We start from the raw sequence: 18,439 nt of genomic DNA, 5'->3' as shown, positions 1-18,439 counted from the left end.
CTGTGTCTGGTCCAGGCTTAACATCTCCAAGGAGGCCCCCGTTGCCAGAGGACCCTGCTTTCGAATTCCACTGCAAGTGTTATATCTCCATGGCTGGTTGGTAGGATTGAGAACAGGAACATCCACCAAGTCATCCAGGAGCATCCCACCAACTCCATTCTCCAGGGAAGGGGGAGACCCCTTCTGAGAGGGATCGCTGCAGAGTACCAGCCAGTCAGCTGTGGGGAGCAGACACTTCCACCAGGCTAGAGCGGTGTCTGGCTATTGGGGTAGAAGAGAAAGAAAAAGTAGGCAGGTGTGGATTGCCCAGCTACCTGTTTGCTAAGAGTACCTACTTCACCCATGTAGTCCTCTGCAAGCAAACAGTTGCAGTATACATCATGTGAAATCCATTCGACATTGTGTATAACCAGTTTTGAATAATGTATACATGTTGGTTAGGCATTTTTACTCCTCAATGATTCCTTAATGAATCACTAGATGTCCACCATCTCCCCTCTCCCCAGGTGAAGAAAGTGAACCTATCCAAGGACGAGTCCCTGACTATCCTTGGCTATGGCGGGACGGGTCCAGAACTCTTAGCCAATGAGACCCTGATGCGTGAGGGTCAGGTGATTCGAAGCTCAACCAATCAGGTGCAGATTTACTACCGCAGTCTCCGGCAGACTGATCATGGTGTGTTCAGCCTACACTATCAAGGTAAATTCGGAGTGGCGTCTTTTCTTTTTCCAAGAAAACATGTTTGAGTCAATACAATGGTTTTATAAGGGTGCTGTCCACAACAAGGAGGGGAAGCACACCATGACCGTGATTTAGAGTCCCAGGTTTGGCCGGGGTAGGCCGTTATTGTAAATAAGGATTTGTTCTTAGCTGACTTGCCAAGTTAAAATAAAGGTTAAATATACATGTTTTAATAAAATAAGTTATTCCACCCCAGTGAGCGCTTTGAGGGTGATGGTTTGTTCACATGTCATCCTGCCTTGTTTTGTACAATTGATCTGTAGCACTCTCTCTTTCTTCTATCTTTCTCACTCCCTTAATCTGTCCTACATACAACAGCCTTCCTCCTCTCCTGCTTGTTCCCTCTTTCTCCTGATGGAGGGGGTGTGACAGTAACGGACATCCACCCCGGAGGCCATGCCCACTTCCACTGTGACCCTGGCTTCCAGGTCAGGGGCCACGAGGTAGCCACCTGCTTGAACATGACTCAACCCCATTGGAGCTCTCCTGAACCTCAGTGTGTGGGTTAGTGTTCGCTATCTTCTGACTGTAGAATCTTTGACCATGTCAATAGGATACAATAATTGTCTGGCCTGCACAGAAAATGTGTTTCCTGAAACGCACAATGCAGCTTTGTTTTTGCCAGTATGGGTACTGTGAGCTCATTGGAAATTGTTTGTCCACGGAAGGCCCCACATCTCACACAGTTGAGGGAAGTTTCTGTGGCTGGCCCCAACGCTAGTGTCCACACACAGTGTACATAACTGATGACACTTGTTCTTCCCAACTGTTAGCTGTGTCATGTGGAGGGTGGATCCGAAACGCGACCGTGGGTAGAATCTTCTCGCCGCCTCCTCCATCGACGAGTAACCATAGCAACGGCAATAATCTGAGCTGCCATTGGCTACTGGAGGCCAAGGAGGGACACAGGCTTCACCTCCACTTTGAGAGGGTTGCGCTGGACGAGGACAATGATAAGTAAGTTAAGATGTTAAAGGGGCAATCTGCAATTGCTACATCCATTGTTTAACTTTTAAATTAATTATATATACCCTTTGATCCTTACCTCTTTTGGCTGCATCCCTTGTTCTCAATTTCCACCTGAAGACATACCCTAATCTAACTGCCTGTAGCTCAGCCCCATAGGCAAGGATATGCATATTCTTGGTATCATTTGAATGGAAACATTCTGAAGTTTGTGGAAATGTTAATTGAATGTAGGAGAATATAACACAGTAGATCTGGTGGAAGGAAAGAGAAAGAAAGAGCATACGTTTTCTGTTTTTTATTGTTGTAGCATCATCTTTCACATGTACTAGAATAGCAACACAGTCAGATAGGACGCTGGGAGATCATTTTGATGGATAACACAAGAGGGCAACTCTAGGTGTGCAAAGTGTCAGACTGATAACTTCAGGAATGGGTGAGCTACATGACATTTAGCATGAAGTCACCCAGGTGTCCCACACAAGTTGCCCAAATGTACCCAAGTGGCCGAATTGGTGAAATGACCTATAACTATATACAACAGTGCAAATAACTATATACAACATATCAAAAAGCAATTCTAACACACACAACAACAAAACAGTTGAAAAAATATTAGAAATTAAAAATAAATAAAAAACAGTACAACCTTTGGAAGTCCTCTACACAATATTTTGGTGCCTGTGCCCTGTCCCATAGCAGTCTCTTTCTGATGTAAAGCAGAGGCAAACTGAACAAGTGGTACAGGTCATGCGACACAGAACACAACGAGGCCTTCATGCTGTGCCCTTTTGGCCCTGAGGCACAGTTATGCCTGCAGTAATGAACTGTGGCATATGAACACCACTGGAGGCAGGAGTAGAGGGGGCAGAGGTAGAGCGGGCAGCTTGGCACCGGGGGCTCCCAGTCGGAGTCACTATCACTGTGAAAGAAAACATTTTCAAAAATATTTGTATTGTATGAGCGTTTTATCATCACATAAAATAAACAGATATGTATTGTATAGAGCAGAGGGAACAGTGAAGTGCTGTTTCATTCAACTCCGGCCATTGTTGTGGGCCTGCCCTCCGCCGAGAAGCACCCAATGGCTATTTCATATGGAAATGGAGAGGAGTAGCAGGCGCAGTGGTCATGTGTGTGTTTGTTGTTCTACTCCATTCCATTTGAATAAAAAAATGGAAAATATATATATCTGACATGGAATATATATATAATACACACACCTACACACACACACAAACAAACCACACATTTCATTGCAAATGGCAATATATATATATATTTGCAAATATATATATATATATATATATATATTTATATTTTATAAAACGGCATTAGCACTTACCCGTCCAGAAGTACGTCCTGTCCTTGCAGAAACAGCTCCTTAGCTCATGTTTGAATCATAACACTCAAAGATTCCTCAAACAAAAAAATCTGTCTCACTTTCCAGATCAATCTCTTCTATAATCTGGTGCAAATCTGTATACTTAGACTTTGACTTCGCTTTTCGTTGATTTATTCGCCATGATGTCTTCAATCGTTGAAAATACAATTTTCCAAAATGCTGCTGTGGGTAACAAGCGTCACAGCAAATCCTCTGATAGTCAAGGCGAGAATGGAGTTCATTTACAAACAAGGATTTACAAACAAGGAATGGTAGTCCAACCCAAAACCATTACATACTGGCGTTTACCTCAGCTAGATTTCAAGAAGATCAGTGGTCATTGTGCAGAAATACAAAAAAAGCATGCTATTTGTTCTCTGTAATAGCTATTTGCAATAAGAAAACGTAGTTTGATTACCAAGATCCTAATCTTTTGAAGGATGTAAGACATTTTCAAGAATGTTACGACGTTGTATTTTTAGTTGTCACTGAAATTTCCCCTGATGTTGATCCCTGTACGGGGATCGCAGCCATAAGAGGCTACAGAATGTAACTTATAAATGCCTCATGAGCTTAGTTCAACTGTCTTACCCCATCATTACCCAAAATATAACCTTGTTTTTACTTCTATCTAATTGTAAACAAACCCTGTATAAAGTCCAAACATGTTAAAGTCACATGGATGGTCAGTCTATGAATTTGAGAGTGGTTACATGTCTCCAGCCCCATCCCTCAGCTATTTACCAAATCAGTGGCGTGGTAAAAGCTGTGTTATTGTTCAAACTGCAGATTCAGCTGATTCAGATTTACATTATTCCACATGAATAATGTAAAACCGATCTTAGTACAATTCTATTTTCTAACCCAGTACTTTGTATTGGTTGGACAATAACTTACTTCTCATGGACTTTGAAAAAGTGAAGTTACAAAAGTACAACAATAATTTGGCTGCATTGTATTGTGAGTTCAGCATAGACCATCATAGGCTGATCCAGTATAAATGCTGGTTTTGCTGGTGACCAGCCTTCACTGTGTTTTTGCTGGTGACCTGCCTTCGCTGTGTTTTGGACACTAGTGTTAGTTTTCACTCTGTTTGTCATAACCTAACAGACAACTAGTCAAAGCTCAAACCAAGTTTTTACCCGACTTGTCTTGTCTCGGCTCAAACGGAAATTATCTTAATTTTAACGCGGATCTTCAGCGATCTAAAAAATAAATAAATTAAATTGTATTTTTATGGATTGAATCCAGCCCTAAACTGGGGAAACCAACCTAGAAGTTAAATAAAGGTTACATTTAAAAAAACAACTTGCGGCAACCGCAGCACAATCAATAGGAGGTAAACAGTGGCTGGTGCTGAAAATATAGTTAACTTGTTTTGCAAGTATTGCACAGAAAACCTTCACCAGTCGAGCAATTCATTTTTACAATAATCTTCATTTGAATTAGACTTTACAAACAACAAGAGGGCTTAATTGGAGTCTATTTCTTCGGAGCCTAGACCAATATGAAATAAGTTAACTGGCTGAGGTAGGCTATGAGGCTTAGCAGCCTAATAGAAGTAGTATTTTTTTTATTAGGCCTACTTACAATTGCAACTGGTCAAAAAATGTAGCATCCTACATAAAACAATAATTTAAAGAAAAAAAGTCTGCACGTTCGAACTAAAACGATGTAACTAAATAATGAAAAGTGCACATTTGTAAATCCCAAACTCTAAAAGTAATTGGAAAGGTAGGTACAAATTATGTGTGACATTGTGGTTACAATAAAGAATGTAAACAAGATGCTGTGTTTATTTACAGTAGTGATGGACAACTGGAGGCATTTTGAAAACAGGTTTTCAAACACTTGTTTTTCACAAATATAGTAGTACTGTAGGAGGTGTAGCCCATAATGCAAATGTTTCCTATTAGCCCGGCTACTGTTGTGAAAATCCCTCAACTTGCAATGTATTCGATGCTTATGTATTCTAAAGTGTTACATTTCTTACTCAAACCAGCAGTAATGAGCAGCCTGGTGACCTATAGGCTGGAGAGGGGGCACACGTGAAAGTCAGACTGCACAAAGTGCCTAATAAACAAATGCAGGTGTCTTATATCTTCACAATGCTTTAAATGCTTTATTATCCAAATGTTTAACTTGTTATGGCTGCAATCCCGGTAACGGGATCGATATGATAACTACCAGCAAAAATAGAGGGCGCCAAATTCAAACCACAGAAATCTCATAATTACAATTCCTAAAACATACATGTCTTTTATATAATTTTAAAGTTAATCTTGTTGTTAATCCCACCAAAGTGTCCAATTTCAAATAGGCTTTTCAGCGAAGCACTTCAAGCGATTATGTTAGGTCTCCACCAAATCACAATAAGCACAGCCATTTTCCAGCAAAATATACCATTCACAAAAAGCAGAAATAGAGATAAAATTAATCACTAACCTTAAATTATCTTCATCAGATGACACTTCATATGACTTCATATTACACAATACATGCATGTTTTGTTTGATAAAGTTCATATTTATATAAAAAAATCTGAGTTTACATTGGCGTATTTGATTCACTAGTTCCAAAAACATCAAGTGATTTTGCATAGCCACATCGTTTCAACAGAAATACTCATCATAAATGTAGATGATAATACAAGTTATACACATGGAATTATAGATATACCTCTCCTCAATGCAACTGCTGTGTCAGATTTCAAAAAAAGTTTACGGAAAAAACAACACATGCAATAATCTGAGACGGCGCTTAGAACAGAAGCCAAATTAGCCGCCATGTTGGAGTCAACAGAAACCAGAAAATACATGATAAATGTTTCCTTACCTTTGATGAACTTCATCAGAATGCAGTCCTAGGAATCCCAGGTCCATAATAAATGCTTGATTTGTTCGAAAATGTCCGTTATTTATGTCCACTTAGCTACTTTGGTTAGCGCGTTTGGTAAACAATTCCAAAGTCACAAAGCGCGTCCACTATAACGTGACGAAATGTCCAAAAGTTCCGTAACTGTCAGTAAAACATGTCAAACGATGTACTGAATCAATCTTTAGAATGTTGTTTACATATATCTTGAATAACGTTCCAACTGGAGAATTAGAATGACTTCAGATGACCGGTGGAACGCAGGTCCTTCCCCTGTGAACGCGCATGGTGAAAGAATGGTCAACTCGTGGCACTGGTGACTATTTCCTGTCTCATTCGACTCCCCTTCACATTAGAGTCATCAGACAAAGTTCTATTGACTGCTGATATCTAGTGGAAGGCGTAGGAAGTGAAAACTCATCCATGTCTCACTGTAATTTCAATGAGAGCTTGGTTGAAAATCTGCCACCCCCAGAAATTATACAAACAGGAAGTGGAATTTCTCAGGTTTTTGCCTGCAATATGAGTTCTGTTATACTCACAGACATAATTCAAACAGTTTTAGAAACTTCAGAGTGTGTTCTATCCAATACTAATAATACTATGCATATAAGAGCAACTGAGACTGAGGAGCTGGCCGTTTACAATGGGCACCTTTTCATCCAAGCTACTCAATACTGCCCCTGCAGCCATAAAAAGTTAAAGCATATACAGTACTGTATTTCTTCAGCATCTTTATGCTTTCGTTAATAAAATAATGATAAAAATACTCTTTCAAAATGCTGATGTTTATTTAGTTGTGGATCCATAATGAATTACTATGGGAATAAATATCACTGAATTACAGAAATATTGGAATAAAGTTGTCTAATGAAGGTAAACAAAATGTTTAGAAAATACTCTTTCAAACACATGGTCACGTTGTACAGCACCATTATGGCTATTAGCAGGGCTATATTTTGGCCTTTATAAATATTATTTTGGCCTTTATTCAGATTACAATCGCTCACTGTCATTTAAAAAAAAAAGAAATAATCTCCAAAATATTGTTATATATAGCCTTCCCACTGTGGACATCTATTTCAGCACTGTTTCGCACTGCTCTGAGACAAGCATGGAGAAACGAAAATGTTCAAATATTCCATGATATTCTTAAGATATATGTGTTAACTGAATACAAGCGAGTGATGTCTAACAAATAATCAAGTTAGGTTTCTCCAGAAATAAATCATTTAAAATAACAAACTGGCTTTATTTACAAGTTAGTGAAAATGTCTCACCCCATGTTCAACAAATGCCTTTTTCTCGCTCACTCTAGGTTAAATGAAAACGAAATCTCCAAAATATTGTTACTTTTGAACCTCTCTTGGGTAGGGGGCAGTATTTTCACATCCGGATGAAAAGTGTGCCCAAAGTAAACTGCCTGTTACTCAGACGCAGAAGCTAGGATATGAATGTAATTGGTAGATTTGGATAGAAAACACTAAAGTTTCTAAAACTGTTAAAATTATGTCTGTGAGTATAACAGAACTGATATGGCAGGCGAAACCCCGAGGACAAACCATCCCCCCCCCCAAAAAAATGTTCAGCCTACCACTGTTTTCAATGGCTGTCACTTTTAATATTTAAGGCAAAATCCTCCCAGATTGCAGTTCCTAGGGCTTCCACTAGATGTCAACAGAAAGAGTTTCATGCTGGTTTTTGAAAAAAATGGGGTCCCCGTGTTGAGGATTAGCATAGCAGATGTGTTGTTGCTTACCCTTACCACAACCCTTCAGTGATTTAACAGCTTTCCAGAATTTTGCTGGGTTCCCTGTACATTCAGATAGTGTATTAACATAATAATCTGATTTAGCTTTTTTAAACTAGTTTTACACACAGATTTCTCAATCGCCTAAAATACTGCCAGTCTGGGCCGGAGTCTGTGAGTCTAGCTTTGGCCCAGACAGCATTTATGTTGTGCATGACTTCAGATAGCTCTGGACTGAACCAAGGGCAAGACCGATTTTTAATTCTCCATTTTTTAAAGGGAGCATGTTTATCTACAATACAATTAAAAACATTTGTGAAGGGGTTCAGAGCCACGTCTGGGTCAGGTATAGATGCAATACAATCAAAATCCCAAAAATAAAGGTCACAAAAAAAGGCTTGTTAATTGAAATGTTTTAAATTCCTCTTGTTGATAAAGAGGATTGGATCGAGGCATCCGTATATCCCTGACACATATAATGGGACAGTGGTCACTAATATCCTAAGCAAATACCCCACTCCCAGCATATTTCTCTGGAGTATTTGTAAATATGAGGTCAATCAAATTCGATTTCGTAGGGTCCTTTAAGTTTTGTACTAATCTAATTTTGACTGCTGATTACAAAGCCCACTTGTCCAAAGTTGTTTAAACAGTCAGCATCCTGTGTTCCCCATGCAAGATTAAAATCTCTGGCGATCAACACCTCTGGGGTAGTAAAAATGGTCATTAAATCAGTAAGTTTGTTTAGTCCACACTTCTTGGCAGAGGGTGGACGATAGATTCTTATAACTGTTATTTTTGACTTTGAACCCAACTGAAGACTTAAAGCCAACAATTAAAATAGTTTAGGACTGGAGGTAGCCATTAACAGAGACACAAAAATAATATTCCTTGTGTAAATAGCAACACCACCACCTTTGACTTTCTTATCAGCCCTAAACACATTGTAACCATCCATAGAAACCTCAGTGCAGGGTTATATCAGTTAACCAGATACAATACAATTATCAGGGTCTGCCTGAGAGGCCCAGATCTTGACATGATCCACTTTAGGTAATAAACTACGAATATTAAGATGTAAAAATGTCAAACCTTTTCTGCATTTAAAATCATACAGAGTTTCAATACAAGTCAGATTACTTTGAGATTTCAGAACAACAGGAGTCTCAAAGATTGGATTAAAACTATTTTTTTATTTATTTATTATTTTATTTTTTTAGAAGGTCGATCAGATTAATATTGCGGAAAGAATGATGCTTCCAATGTAATTGTCTGCATCATTTCCAATCCCCCATATTTTTTGGGAAAATATATATATATCCATACACACATGCATACTGTATATATACATACACATACCTATATAGACATACATACTTTTTTAAAGAATATACCTTTATTATTATGCCCCGCAAACCCTACCGCCGATCTCCCAATTGAAGTAAACTAATAAACACTTCTGCTTCTACCTTCAATCCATACATTTTATACACATTCTACAGACACAGTCTACTTTACAATAGTTCTCTCTTGTTTGTTCTTAGTCCTTCCTCTATTTCTGATGTCCATCCAGTTTGATTTCTATTTGTAACTATGCTATTTCACAATAGTTCCGAACCTATATACATTTTACAGATCCCGTATGCTTTACATTGTTTATCTTGTTATTAGTCCCACCCTTCAGCTCCATTCAACCCCTCCCATCTGTCTCTCAACATCATCCATTTCGGATTTCTACTTGTCATACATTTTTCAACTGTTCTGTGATGCTTCACAAAGGAATTGAACCTTCCTATTCTCATAGCTTCTACAGATTGTAAATTAAAAATAAACATTTTTGCTAAAATAATTATTATATTATTGATTGATTGACTATGGCTTTCAAATCACCCAGTATTGCTATCTGTAGTGTTAGTTCTAGGCAAATGTTGCAATTCTTCAGCCATTCCTGGACCTATGACCAAAAATGAGCTACATATGGACAATACCAAAATAAATGATCTAATGACTCTGCCTCCTCACAGCAGAATCTGCAGAGCTGGAAAGATTGTATCCCCCATATATATAACATTCTATTAGTTGCAAGAATTTTGTATAGTAATTTATATTGAAATATTTGAAGTTTTGAATCCGGCGTTGTTTTGTGTATCAATTCATAAACCATGTGCCATGGAATGGGTACATCGAAAATCTCTTCCCAACTATTTTGCAATTTATATGGCACAGTTTTTTGGTCCTTAAATGAAATTGGTATATGTTTTTATTTATCACACTTTTCTTTAACCATTTATGATCTTTAATACAGGGCCGACATACAAGTTCCATACTTTTTTCCCCTTCTACTTGCCTCTTGCATTTTTGTGGTAATGCTGCAATTAATTGGTTGTAATTTTGGGTAGAGCAGACATTTCCATATGTCTGTGTTATGTGTGACATAACTCCACCAGTCCTATTTATGATATCATTCACTAAAATTATACATTTTTTAAACATTTCTTCGATAAATACAGTTTTTTTATCATATAGTATATTTGAATTTAACCACAATATTTGTTGTACTATTTGTTCTGTCCTTTCAGGTGGATTAAACTGAAATTGCAATTGCTTTCTAAGGCTTGTTTAAAAAATAAAGATATTTTGGAGATTATTTCCTTTTCAAACAACCGAAAGTGAGCAGGTGTAATCTGAATAAAGGGGGGGGGAGACCCTTCCTGAATATAGGATGAGACATTCGTACCAATTGACTAGAGAACCAGTTTGGATTTAAGTATAACTTTTGTATGACTGATGCCTTTAGTGAGAGGTCAAATGCTTTAATATTTAATTATTTCTGCCCACCGAATTCATATTCGTTATATAAATAGGCCCTTTTAATTTTATCTGGTTTGCCGTTCCAAATCTAATTGAATATTTTTTGTTCATATAATTTAAAAAGCAGGTCGCTCGGTGTAGGCAAAACCATAAGCAAATAGGTCAACTGTGATATAACTAAGGAGTTATTAATCAGGGTGATTTTTCCACAAATAGACAGGTATTTTCCTTTCCATGGTAGCAAGATCTTATCTATTTTTGCTAACTTTCTATAAAAATGTATTGTAGTGAGATCATTTCTTTCTTTTGGTATTTGTATACCGAGTATGTCCACATCTCCGTCAGACCATTTAATTGGTCAACTACATGGTAATGTAAAATGTGAATTTTTTAGTGATCCAATACGTAATATGGTACATTTATCATAATTTGGTTTTAATCCAGAGAGGATAGCAAAAGTATCTAGATCCTCTAAGAGGCCGTGGAGAGACTCCAATTGTGGTTTTAAAAGAAAACATGAATCATCAGCGTACAATGACACCTTAGTTTTTAAGCCACGGGTTTCTAATCCCTTAATATTATTGTTTGATCTAATCTTTGCAGCTAACATTTCGATGGCAATAATAAATAGATATGCCGATAGTGGACAACCTTGTTTTACTCCTCTAGATAGTTTAAAACTTTCTGAGATGTAGCCATTATTTATTATTTTACACCTAGGGTTACTATACGTAACCTTAACCCATTTTATAAGAGATTCCCCAAAATTGAAATATTCTAGGCATTCATATATAAACTCCAGTCGTACTTTGTCAAAAGCCTTTTCTAAATCAGCTATGAAAACCAGGCCTGGTGTCCCCGATATTTCATAGTGTTCTATTGTTTCCAGTACCTGTCTTATATTATCTCCAATGTATCGTCCATGTAAAAAACCTGTCTGATGATGAATAATATCTGACAATAGTTTTTTAATTCTATGTGCCAAGCATTTTGCTAGGATTTTTGCAACACTACACTGAAGTGTAAGAGGTCTCCAATTTTTTAAATGGACTGGATCTTTATATATACCACTTGGGTCCTGTTTCAGTAATAATGATATCAGACCTTCTTGTTGCGTGTCTGATAATCTACCATTTATATAGGAGTGGTTAAAACAAGCCAATACTGGTCCTTTGAGTAATTTTTTTTTTGTATATTTCCACTGGTATGCCATCCAGCCCTGGAGTTTTCCCATCCTTAAAGCCCCCAATTGCCTCAAGCAGTTCCTCCTCTGTAATGTGGCCTTCACATGAGTCTTTCTGTGCAGATATTAATTGTACATTATTATTAGGAAAAAAATCCATACAATTAGTATCAGTTAGTGAATCATGCGTGACTCCATCATTTGTAACAAGTTTTAACACATTTTTTTTGGTAGCATTTCTATATTGAAGATTGAAAAATAATTTGGTGCATTTTTCCCCATATTCCATCCAGTTTGCTTTATTTTTTATAATATATTACACTAGATCTTTCTTGAATAAGTTCCTTCATTTCTTTTTGTTTTTCCTCTAACTTATTCTGTGCCTATATAGTACCGTTTTTATTGTGATCTAACTGTACTGTTAGTCCTTCAATTTCCTTTGTTAATATGGACTCTTTTGATCTAAATTGCTTTTGTTTTATAGATGAGTACTGAATTGCATTGCCTCTAAAGGCACATTTAAAAATGTCCCATATAGTAAGGGGATCTGCTGTACCTATGTTATGTCTGAAAAAGTCAGTTATAAATTCTTCTGTCCTAGTTCTAAACAATTTATCATCTAGTAGGCTTTGATTAAATTTCCAATATCCTCCCCCACGTGGAAATTCTGTAAGAGTAATATATATGCCAATTATGTGATGATCCGACCGCATTCTGTCCCCTATCAACACTTTTTAAACTTTTGGTGCCAGAGAGAATGGTATAAGAAAGTAGTCAAGGCGACTAGCTTGATTAAGCCTCCGCCATGTATATCTCACTAGGTCAGGGTATTTAAGTCTCCATATATCCACTAATTCCAATATATCCATGACATTCATGATTTCCTTAAGTGCCTGAGGGTGATAGTTTGTAGTTTGTAGTGTGATTTCCTTTCCAGTCCATAGAGGTATTTAAGACCGTATTAAAATCTCCCACCATAATAATAGAGTCTAGTGTTGCTTGTAGAGTTGATAGATTCTTATATATATTTTCAAAGAAGCTTGGAACATCATTATTCGGACCATATAGGTTAATAAGCCATATCTGTTTATTGTCCAGTAATCCATCTACCTTGAGGATCTGTTTGGACAATTTGCACATTTGGATCAAAATTATTGTTAATTAAAACCATCACATCTTTTGAATTTCTTTGCCCATGGGAGAAATATATTTCGCCCCCCCCAGTTATTTTTCCACAAAACTTCATCTAAAACTGTTGAATGCATTTCCTGTAAACAATATACATTATATTCCTTCTCTTTTAGCCAGGTAAATACTGATTGTCTTTTCTTATTATCTGCTAGGCCATTACAATTGTAACTGGCTATATTTATTTCACCACCTATCATAATGAGACACAACTTTCAATTATTTTTATCAAAATATATGTTTGTAAACGTACCATTAAAAAGTAACATGATGATTGAGTGTCTATATAGCTGTACCATGATCTTTGCCTTTCTACTAAGTAAACCTCCAATTGGTCCCTACTATTCCACCCGCTAAAAGCCCTCCTCATCCCGAGTTGGTTTGTCATCCCAATGCCCGGGAGACCACCCTCGACCCCCTGTATCCCATAACCCATAACCGACTGGGATCCATCCTTTGAAAAGAGCACACAGTGCCATTTACCGAATTGAAGTAGATTAACTGCCAAATGCATTTCCATCGCCCTCACCTCGATTTGTATTATATATAGCTGTGGATCATCCTCTATTGTCCCTAACATATTTTACTTCTTCGCAACAGTTGTGGGATACACACATACACCCACACACACTCAACCAATACCCCCACACAACTCACTAACTCAACAATTTCACCACCCCAGAGCCTAACTCAAGATAGTTCTTGATTTACAAATGTACTTGCAGTTGCAGCTGCACGAGAAGGCTTGCAAGACCACACAAAAAAATAGGCAAAAATTAAGAGATTTTATTTACCATTGTCACATCCTAGATGATGGAGGTCAAATGTACACCTTTTCCCTGAAACACCCACCATATTCCCAAGCATCTCCATGCAGTCCAACTTTAATTCTGTGCCACTAGGGTCACAATAATATACCCCTTCTCTGAATGTCTGAGTGTGACCCTCTCCCCATGGGTTACTGCAGCTAGTGTTGACAGCACTGCCACTGCCTGGGTGGGGGCACCCCACCGGAATCCCCACCGGCTAGGTACAAGGTCATCAAGGTTCTCATTAGCAGCTTTGAGAATTTCCTTGTGTAGTATGCTCTCCCTTTAGGGGACGTTGGCTTTGCAGGACCAACCCTGCCAAGCAGGCTCAGAATATTGAGGGGGCAGTGCTGCTCTTGGTCTCTGACCATCATTTGGCTGCATACAGACCACTTACAGCATGCACATAAAACAGTTAGGGACTTATCCTGAGTCTCTGGGTCATTCAGGTGGGTGTCTAGGGTATAGGGTCATGGACCGTACCATTCAAATAGGATCATAAATAAATAATTGGATATAATTTATTTTTAAAATGTAGTTCCCCATGATAGGACAATAACAAATCAAATGTATCTTCCAACACGATAGGACAATAAATAAATAAGACGTATAATTCATTATAAAAGTATATCCATCATCTGAACAACATTGAAGCCCTCTCATACCCCGGCCCACAGCAATACATTGGCTCTGGGATATGCAACCATTTCATTACTCACTCACTCAACTTACAAACATAACAAATCAAAATAAACATACACCACACCATCCACACATACTGTGCTTTCTGTTTACTTAGTTTTTATCTTCACTATGTTGAATTAGTGCTTGTGTGTTCAATTAGTTATATGTGAAGATATATAGAAAAGCTATATTTTTTATTGTATTGTTACAATCCATAACCGGGCTAGAATTGTTTATTTTCCTCATCTATGAGAACATTGCAATTTTTTTTTAAACATGGAGTAGTCTTTGTGTCTCTGAACAACTGGTTATCAATATATAGTTTATCAACGACGAGAGCTACTCGTTTCGCTTTTAATCTATTTTCTTTGAAAATTGGATACAGAACTTTGCGCCGTTCTGCAATTCCCTTCGGAAACTGATCATTCATGCCAATTTTGGTCCCAGCAAGTCTTTTATCCAGGTTTTTAACCATTATTTTATCTTTAAATGAAGCAAATTTGGCAACAATTGGGCGGTCATACCTTTGGCCTCTCTGTCCGAAGCAGTGTACACGATCAAGTTGGATTTTGTTGATAACTTTGCGTGGGATCTGAAGCGCTGTAAGGAGGAACTCTCTAACTACAGATTCAGGAACTTCCCCTTCTTTCTCCTGGATACCTGTAAGTACCAGATTCTCCCTCATTGATCTAGTTTGTATGTCCAGTAAGGCTTCCCTCAGAATGGTCCTTTTTAATTTAGTTCATTTCCGTTTCAATCTTATGGACTGTCCCTTTAGCTTGTGTGTTTCCTTCTCCAATGTCGCAGCTTTTTCATCACTCATCTCGAGGCTTGCCTTCAACTCTTTTATATCCTTACTAACTAATTCAAGTATACCCAGTTTGTCATTTATTAATTTTAACAGATCGGTTTCGACCTTTACCATTCCCGGTGGTGACATTATTAAATCATCTGTGTCTGTAGAAGAGTCACGTTTCCGTTTTGAAATCAGTTCCCCTGTTTTACTCTCCGTCATGTTTGGGTGTTGCTTGTTTTCGTAAAATATTTGTTGATAAATGTCTCTAGTCTTAAGATTTGTTTTGTGTTATTATCCAGGTTGAAGCTTATCACCCACCAGATTATGTAGTGCTAATATTTTAGTCTAACTTGTCAATATTGAATATTACGTTTTATCTTGAGGTGCCCTTACATAACTTCGTTCAGTCCGCCATTACCTTTACGTCTGCCATGCCCCTGAAACAGCTAATTACTATCGGCTATCTCCCTCAAACCAGTGGGCTGGTTTGAATAAGCAGCAGGTGTTGGATCAATATCCACCCTTATACCTATTAGGGGAAAAAAACAAAGTAGGAATAGCAATTACATTTCTCCGGTTAGCACCATTTGGCATGTCACCACTTTCAGATACAACATGTGGAACTCTCAAAGAGACCAAAGTGGAGATGGTATAAACTGACTAACATGTAATGCTAATATTGTTGACTGGTGTTTTGGCTCACTGCCCACAATTTACTGCTTGTTTCTACAGCACCAACTTGCGAGTTGGTCATCTCCCGCTCGTACAGTGTATGTGCAGCCAGGACCTATAGAGAGAGTAAGGCCTCTGCTTTCTCTCTGTTTGCCGTACTGGTGTGTGCTTGTGTGTTTGCCATTTCACTGGCTGTGCTTGTTTCAGGAGGCAGGGTTAGGGCTGTATTTGCGAACCCACTGAAGCTCATAGCAAACTGTTTATAAATTATTTTCAAGAAGAGAGACACAGAAGCCCAGCTAGCCTGTAGTTTCAAATGGAGGTTGCTAACAAATGTTTTCAACGCTGCAGGAGCTGTGTTGGTGGGAGTGTTGCCGCTCTGTCGTCTCTCCGCAGCCGACTGGCTGGTGCCCTGCAGGGATTCCTCCCTGAAGGGGTCTCCACATTCCCTGGAGAATGGAGTTAGTAGGATGCTTCTGGAGGACTTAGTGGATGTTCCTATTCTTCACCCTACCAAGCAACTATGGAGGCATGTCACTCGCCGTGGAGGTTGAAAGCAGCAGCCTTTGGACATAAGGGCCCCCTTGGCTGTGGTAGGCCTGGAATGGATACATACTTCAAACAACTTTGCCGCCCTGGATCCAGAGGTTCCGACACCTTCATCCCTGGGGGCTTCCACTTCGAGATCAGATCTGGAAGTACCTGCGTCTTCGTCCCATGTTCTGTCTCCCTCTCTGGTGGCTTCCACCTCAGGTTCAGATCTTCAGAGCTCCCCCCTTCGTTGGACCATGAGGGTGTCTGGGCGAAAGAAAGTCCAGACCTCCTCAGATATTTCACCAGCTGTCATCATCGACAGCTCTATGGTGAGAAACATCTCGGTTCCTGGGGCAAAAACTCTGTGTTATCATGAGTATAGGACATTACAAGCATGAGCATGAGTACAGGACATTACAAGACTGCTTCCTACCATTCTCCGACAGCTGACGGGGACTGACGTTGTCGTAGTCCATGTTGGATAAAATGACACACATTAGGAGGGCTAGCTCGGAACTGCTGAAAATGGATTTTGAAGAACTGATTCTAGCTCTGAAAGATTCCAAAAAGCGGCCAATTATTCCAAGCCCGGTAACACCGCTGGGCCACGGCTGTGAAAGATTCAGGAGGCTACTGGCATTTACACACCTGGCTAAAATACTACTGTAGATCTGTTGGCATAACTTTTATATATAACTTTGACACCTTTTGGAAACAGAAGATGCTCTACAGGAATGACTCTATCCTAATCATCTTGCCTCCTGGACCATGTCCAAGCATTTCAAGGCTGCGTTGAGACAATGACGTATCAGTGACCCAAGCCATGCTCAGATAATCCCTACCATTGTGTCGCTGAGTTGTTGTAGTGATGCTGCAAATGTGCATTGTCCCAGGGGTGTTGGCAGTCATAAGAGAGTAACCTGATTTATGTCCCTCTAACTCCCCTCAATGCCTCTGTCAATCCTACAGCTATGCAGTCCTATGCAGTATTAATGCGCCTATGAACCTGAGATATACTGTTAGCACTGAGGAGGTTTGCACTAGTAGGAAGTCCACTGTGTCCATTATCAGCTCAAACATATCACTGTCATGTCTACCTCTGATAAGTCTCCCAGTAAAGCAATAAAACAATCAAGAATTCCAGAAAAGTGCTAAAAATAGCCCACATTAAACTGGTCCCCGGTTACCTTCAGACTAGTCTTGTGAGGTTTATGGGCATCCTAGAGCATAACAACCGACAGGTACGTGTGTGTTAAAGACTCACCTTTTCATAGAGAGGTCATATTAGTGTTTGGACGCTACAGACAGATTGGCAGATTGGCTGTACCGACGTCAAACGAGTCCCGTAATGCTTGTGGGGGTCGTAGAGCAAAACTGTGAACAGTTGTTGGCCAAGTAGTTTGGACGCTACATACATTTTTTACTATGCGAATTAGCATTCCGCTACCCATGAATAGCAAAGGATCCTTTACTGGCTCAAACAGCCAACCAATCAGCCTGTTAATCACCCTTAGTAAACTTTTGGGGAACAAATGGTGTTTGACCAGATACAATGCTATTTCACAGTAAACAAATTAACAACAGCATGTTTATAGGGGAGGGGCATTCAATATGTATGGCACTTACACAAATCACTGATGATTGGCTGAGATAAATTGATAATAAAAAGTTTGTGGAATCTGTTTTGTTATACTTCAGTGCAGCTTTTGATTATCGATCATAATCTGCAGCTGGAAAAACATATGTGTTATGGCTTTACATCCCCTGCTATATTGTGGATCGAGTGTTACCTGTCTAACAGAACACAGAGGGTGTTCTTTAATGGAAGCCAATCCAACATAATCCAGTTAGTCAGGCATTCCCCCGGGCAGCGGTCTAGATTTCAGAATATGTGGCAAGAATTAAATTAGTCCAAAATTTTTCAAAATTTTAAAGCATTGTATTTGGAACACATATCATTCCAAAAACGCTAAACCTTGTTGAAACATATTGATGCAACAGTAGCTAAAATGGGGAGAGTCCATAATCTGTCCAAAATAAAGCGCTG

At 38.8% G+C, this 18,439-nt stretch overlaps 1 protein-coding gene across 2 annotated transcripts in view; it reads left to right on the top strand.

The window, feature by feature from the left end:
• LOC112252203 (seizure protein 6 homolog) overlaps positions 1–18,439 on the top strand; it is a 73,190-nt gene that overhangs the window by 23,175 nt on the left and 31,576 nt on the right. For both annotated transcript variants that reach the window (XM_024423248.2, XM_024423240.2), the window contains exons 6-8: positions 507–699; positions 1,060–1,245; positions 1,515–1,698. In XM_024423248.2, coding sequence (XP_024279016.1) covers positions 507–699; positions 1,060–1,245; positions 1,515–1,698 — 563 coding nt within the window. The remainder of the gene's footprint in view (positions 1–506; positions 700–1,059; positions 1,246–1,514; positions 1,699–18,439) is intronic.

Source organism: Oncorhynchus tshawytscha, linkage group LG01 (genome assembly GCF_018296145.1).
Source record: "Oncorhynchus tshawytscha isolate Ot180627B linkage group LG01, Otsh_v2.0, whole genome shotgun sequence".
Taxonomy (NCBI): Eukaryota; Metazoa; Chordata; class Actinopteri; order Salmoniformes; family Salmonidae; genus Oncorhynchus; species Oncorhynchus tshawytscha.
This window is presented reverse-complemented; position numbering and strand designations above follow the sequence as displayed.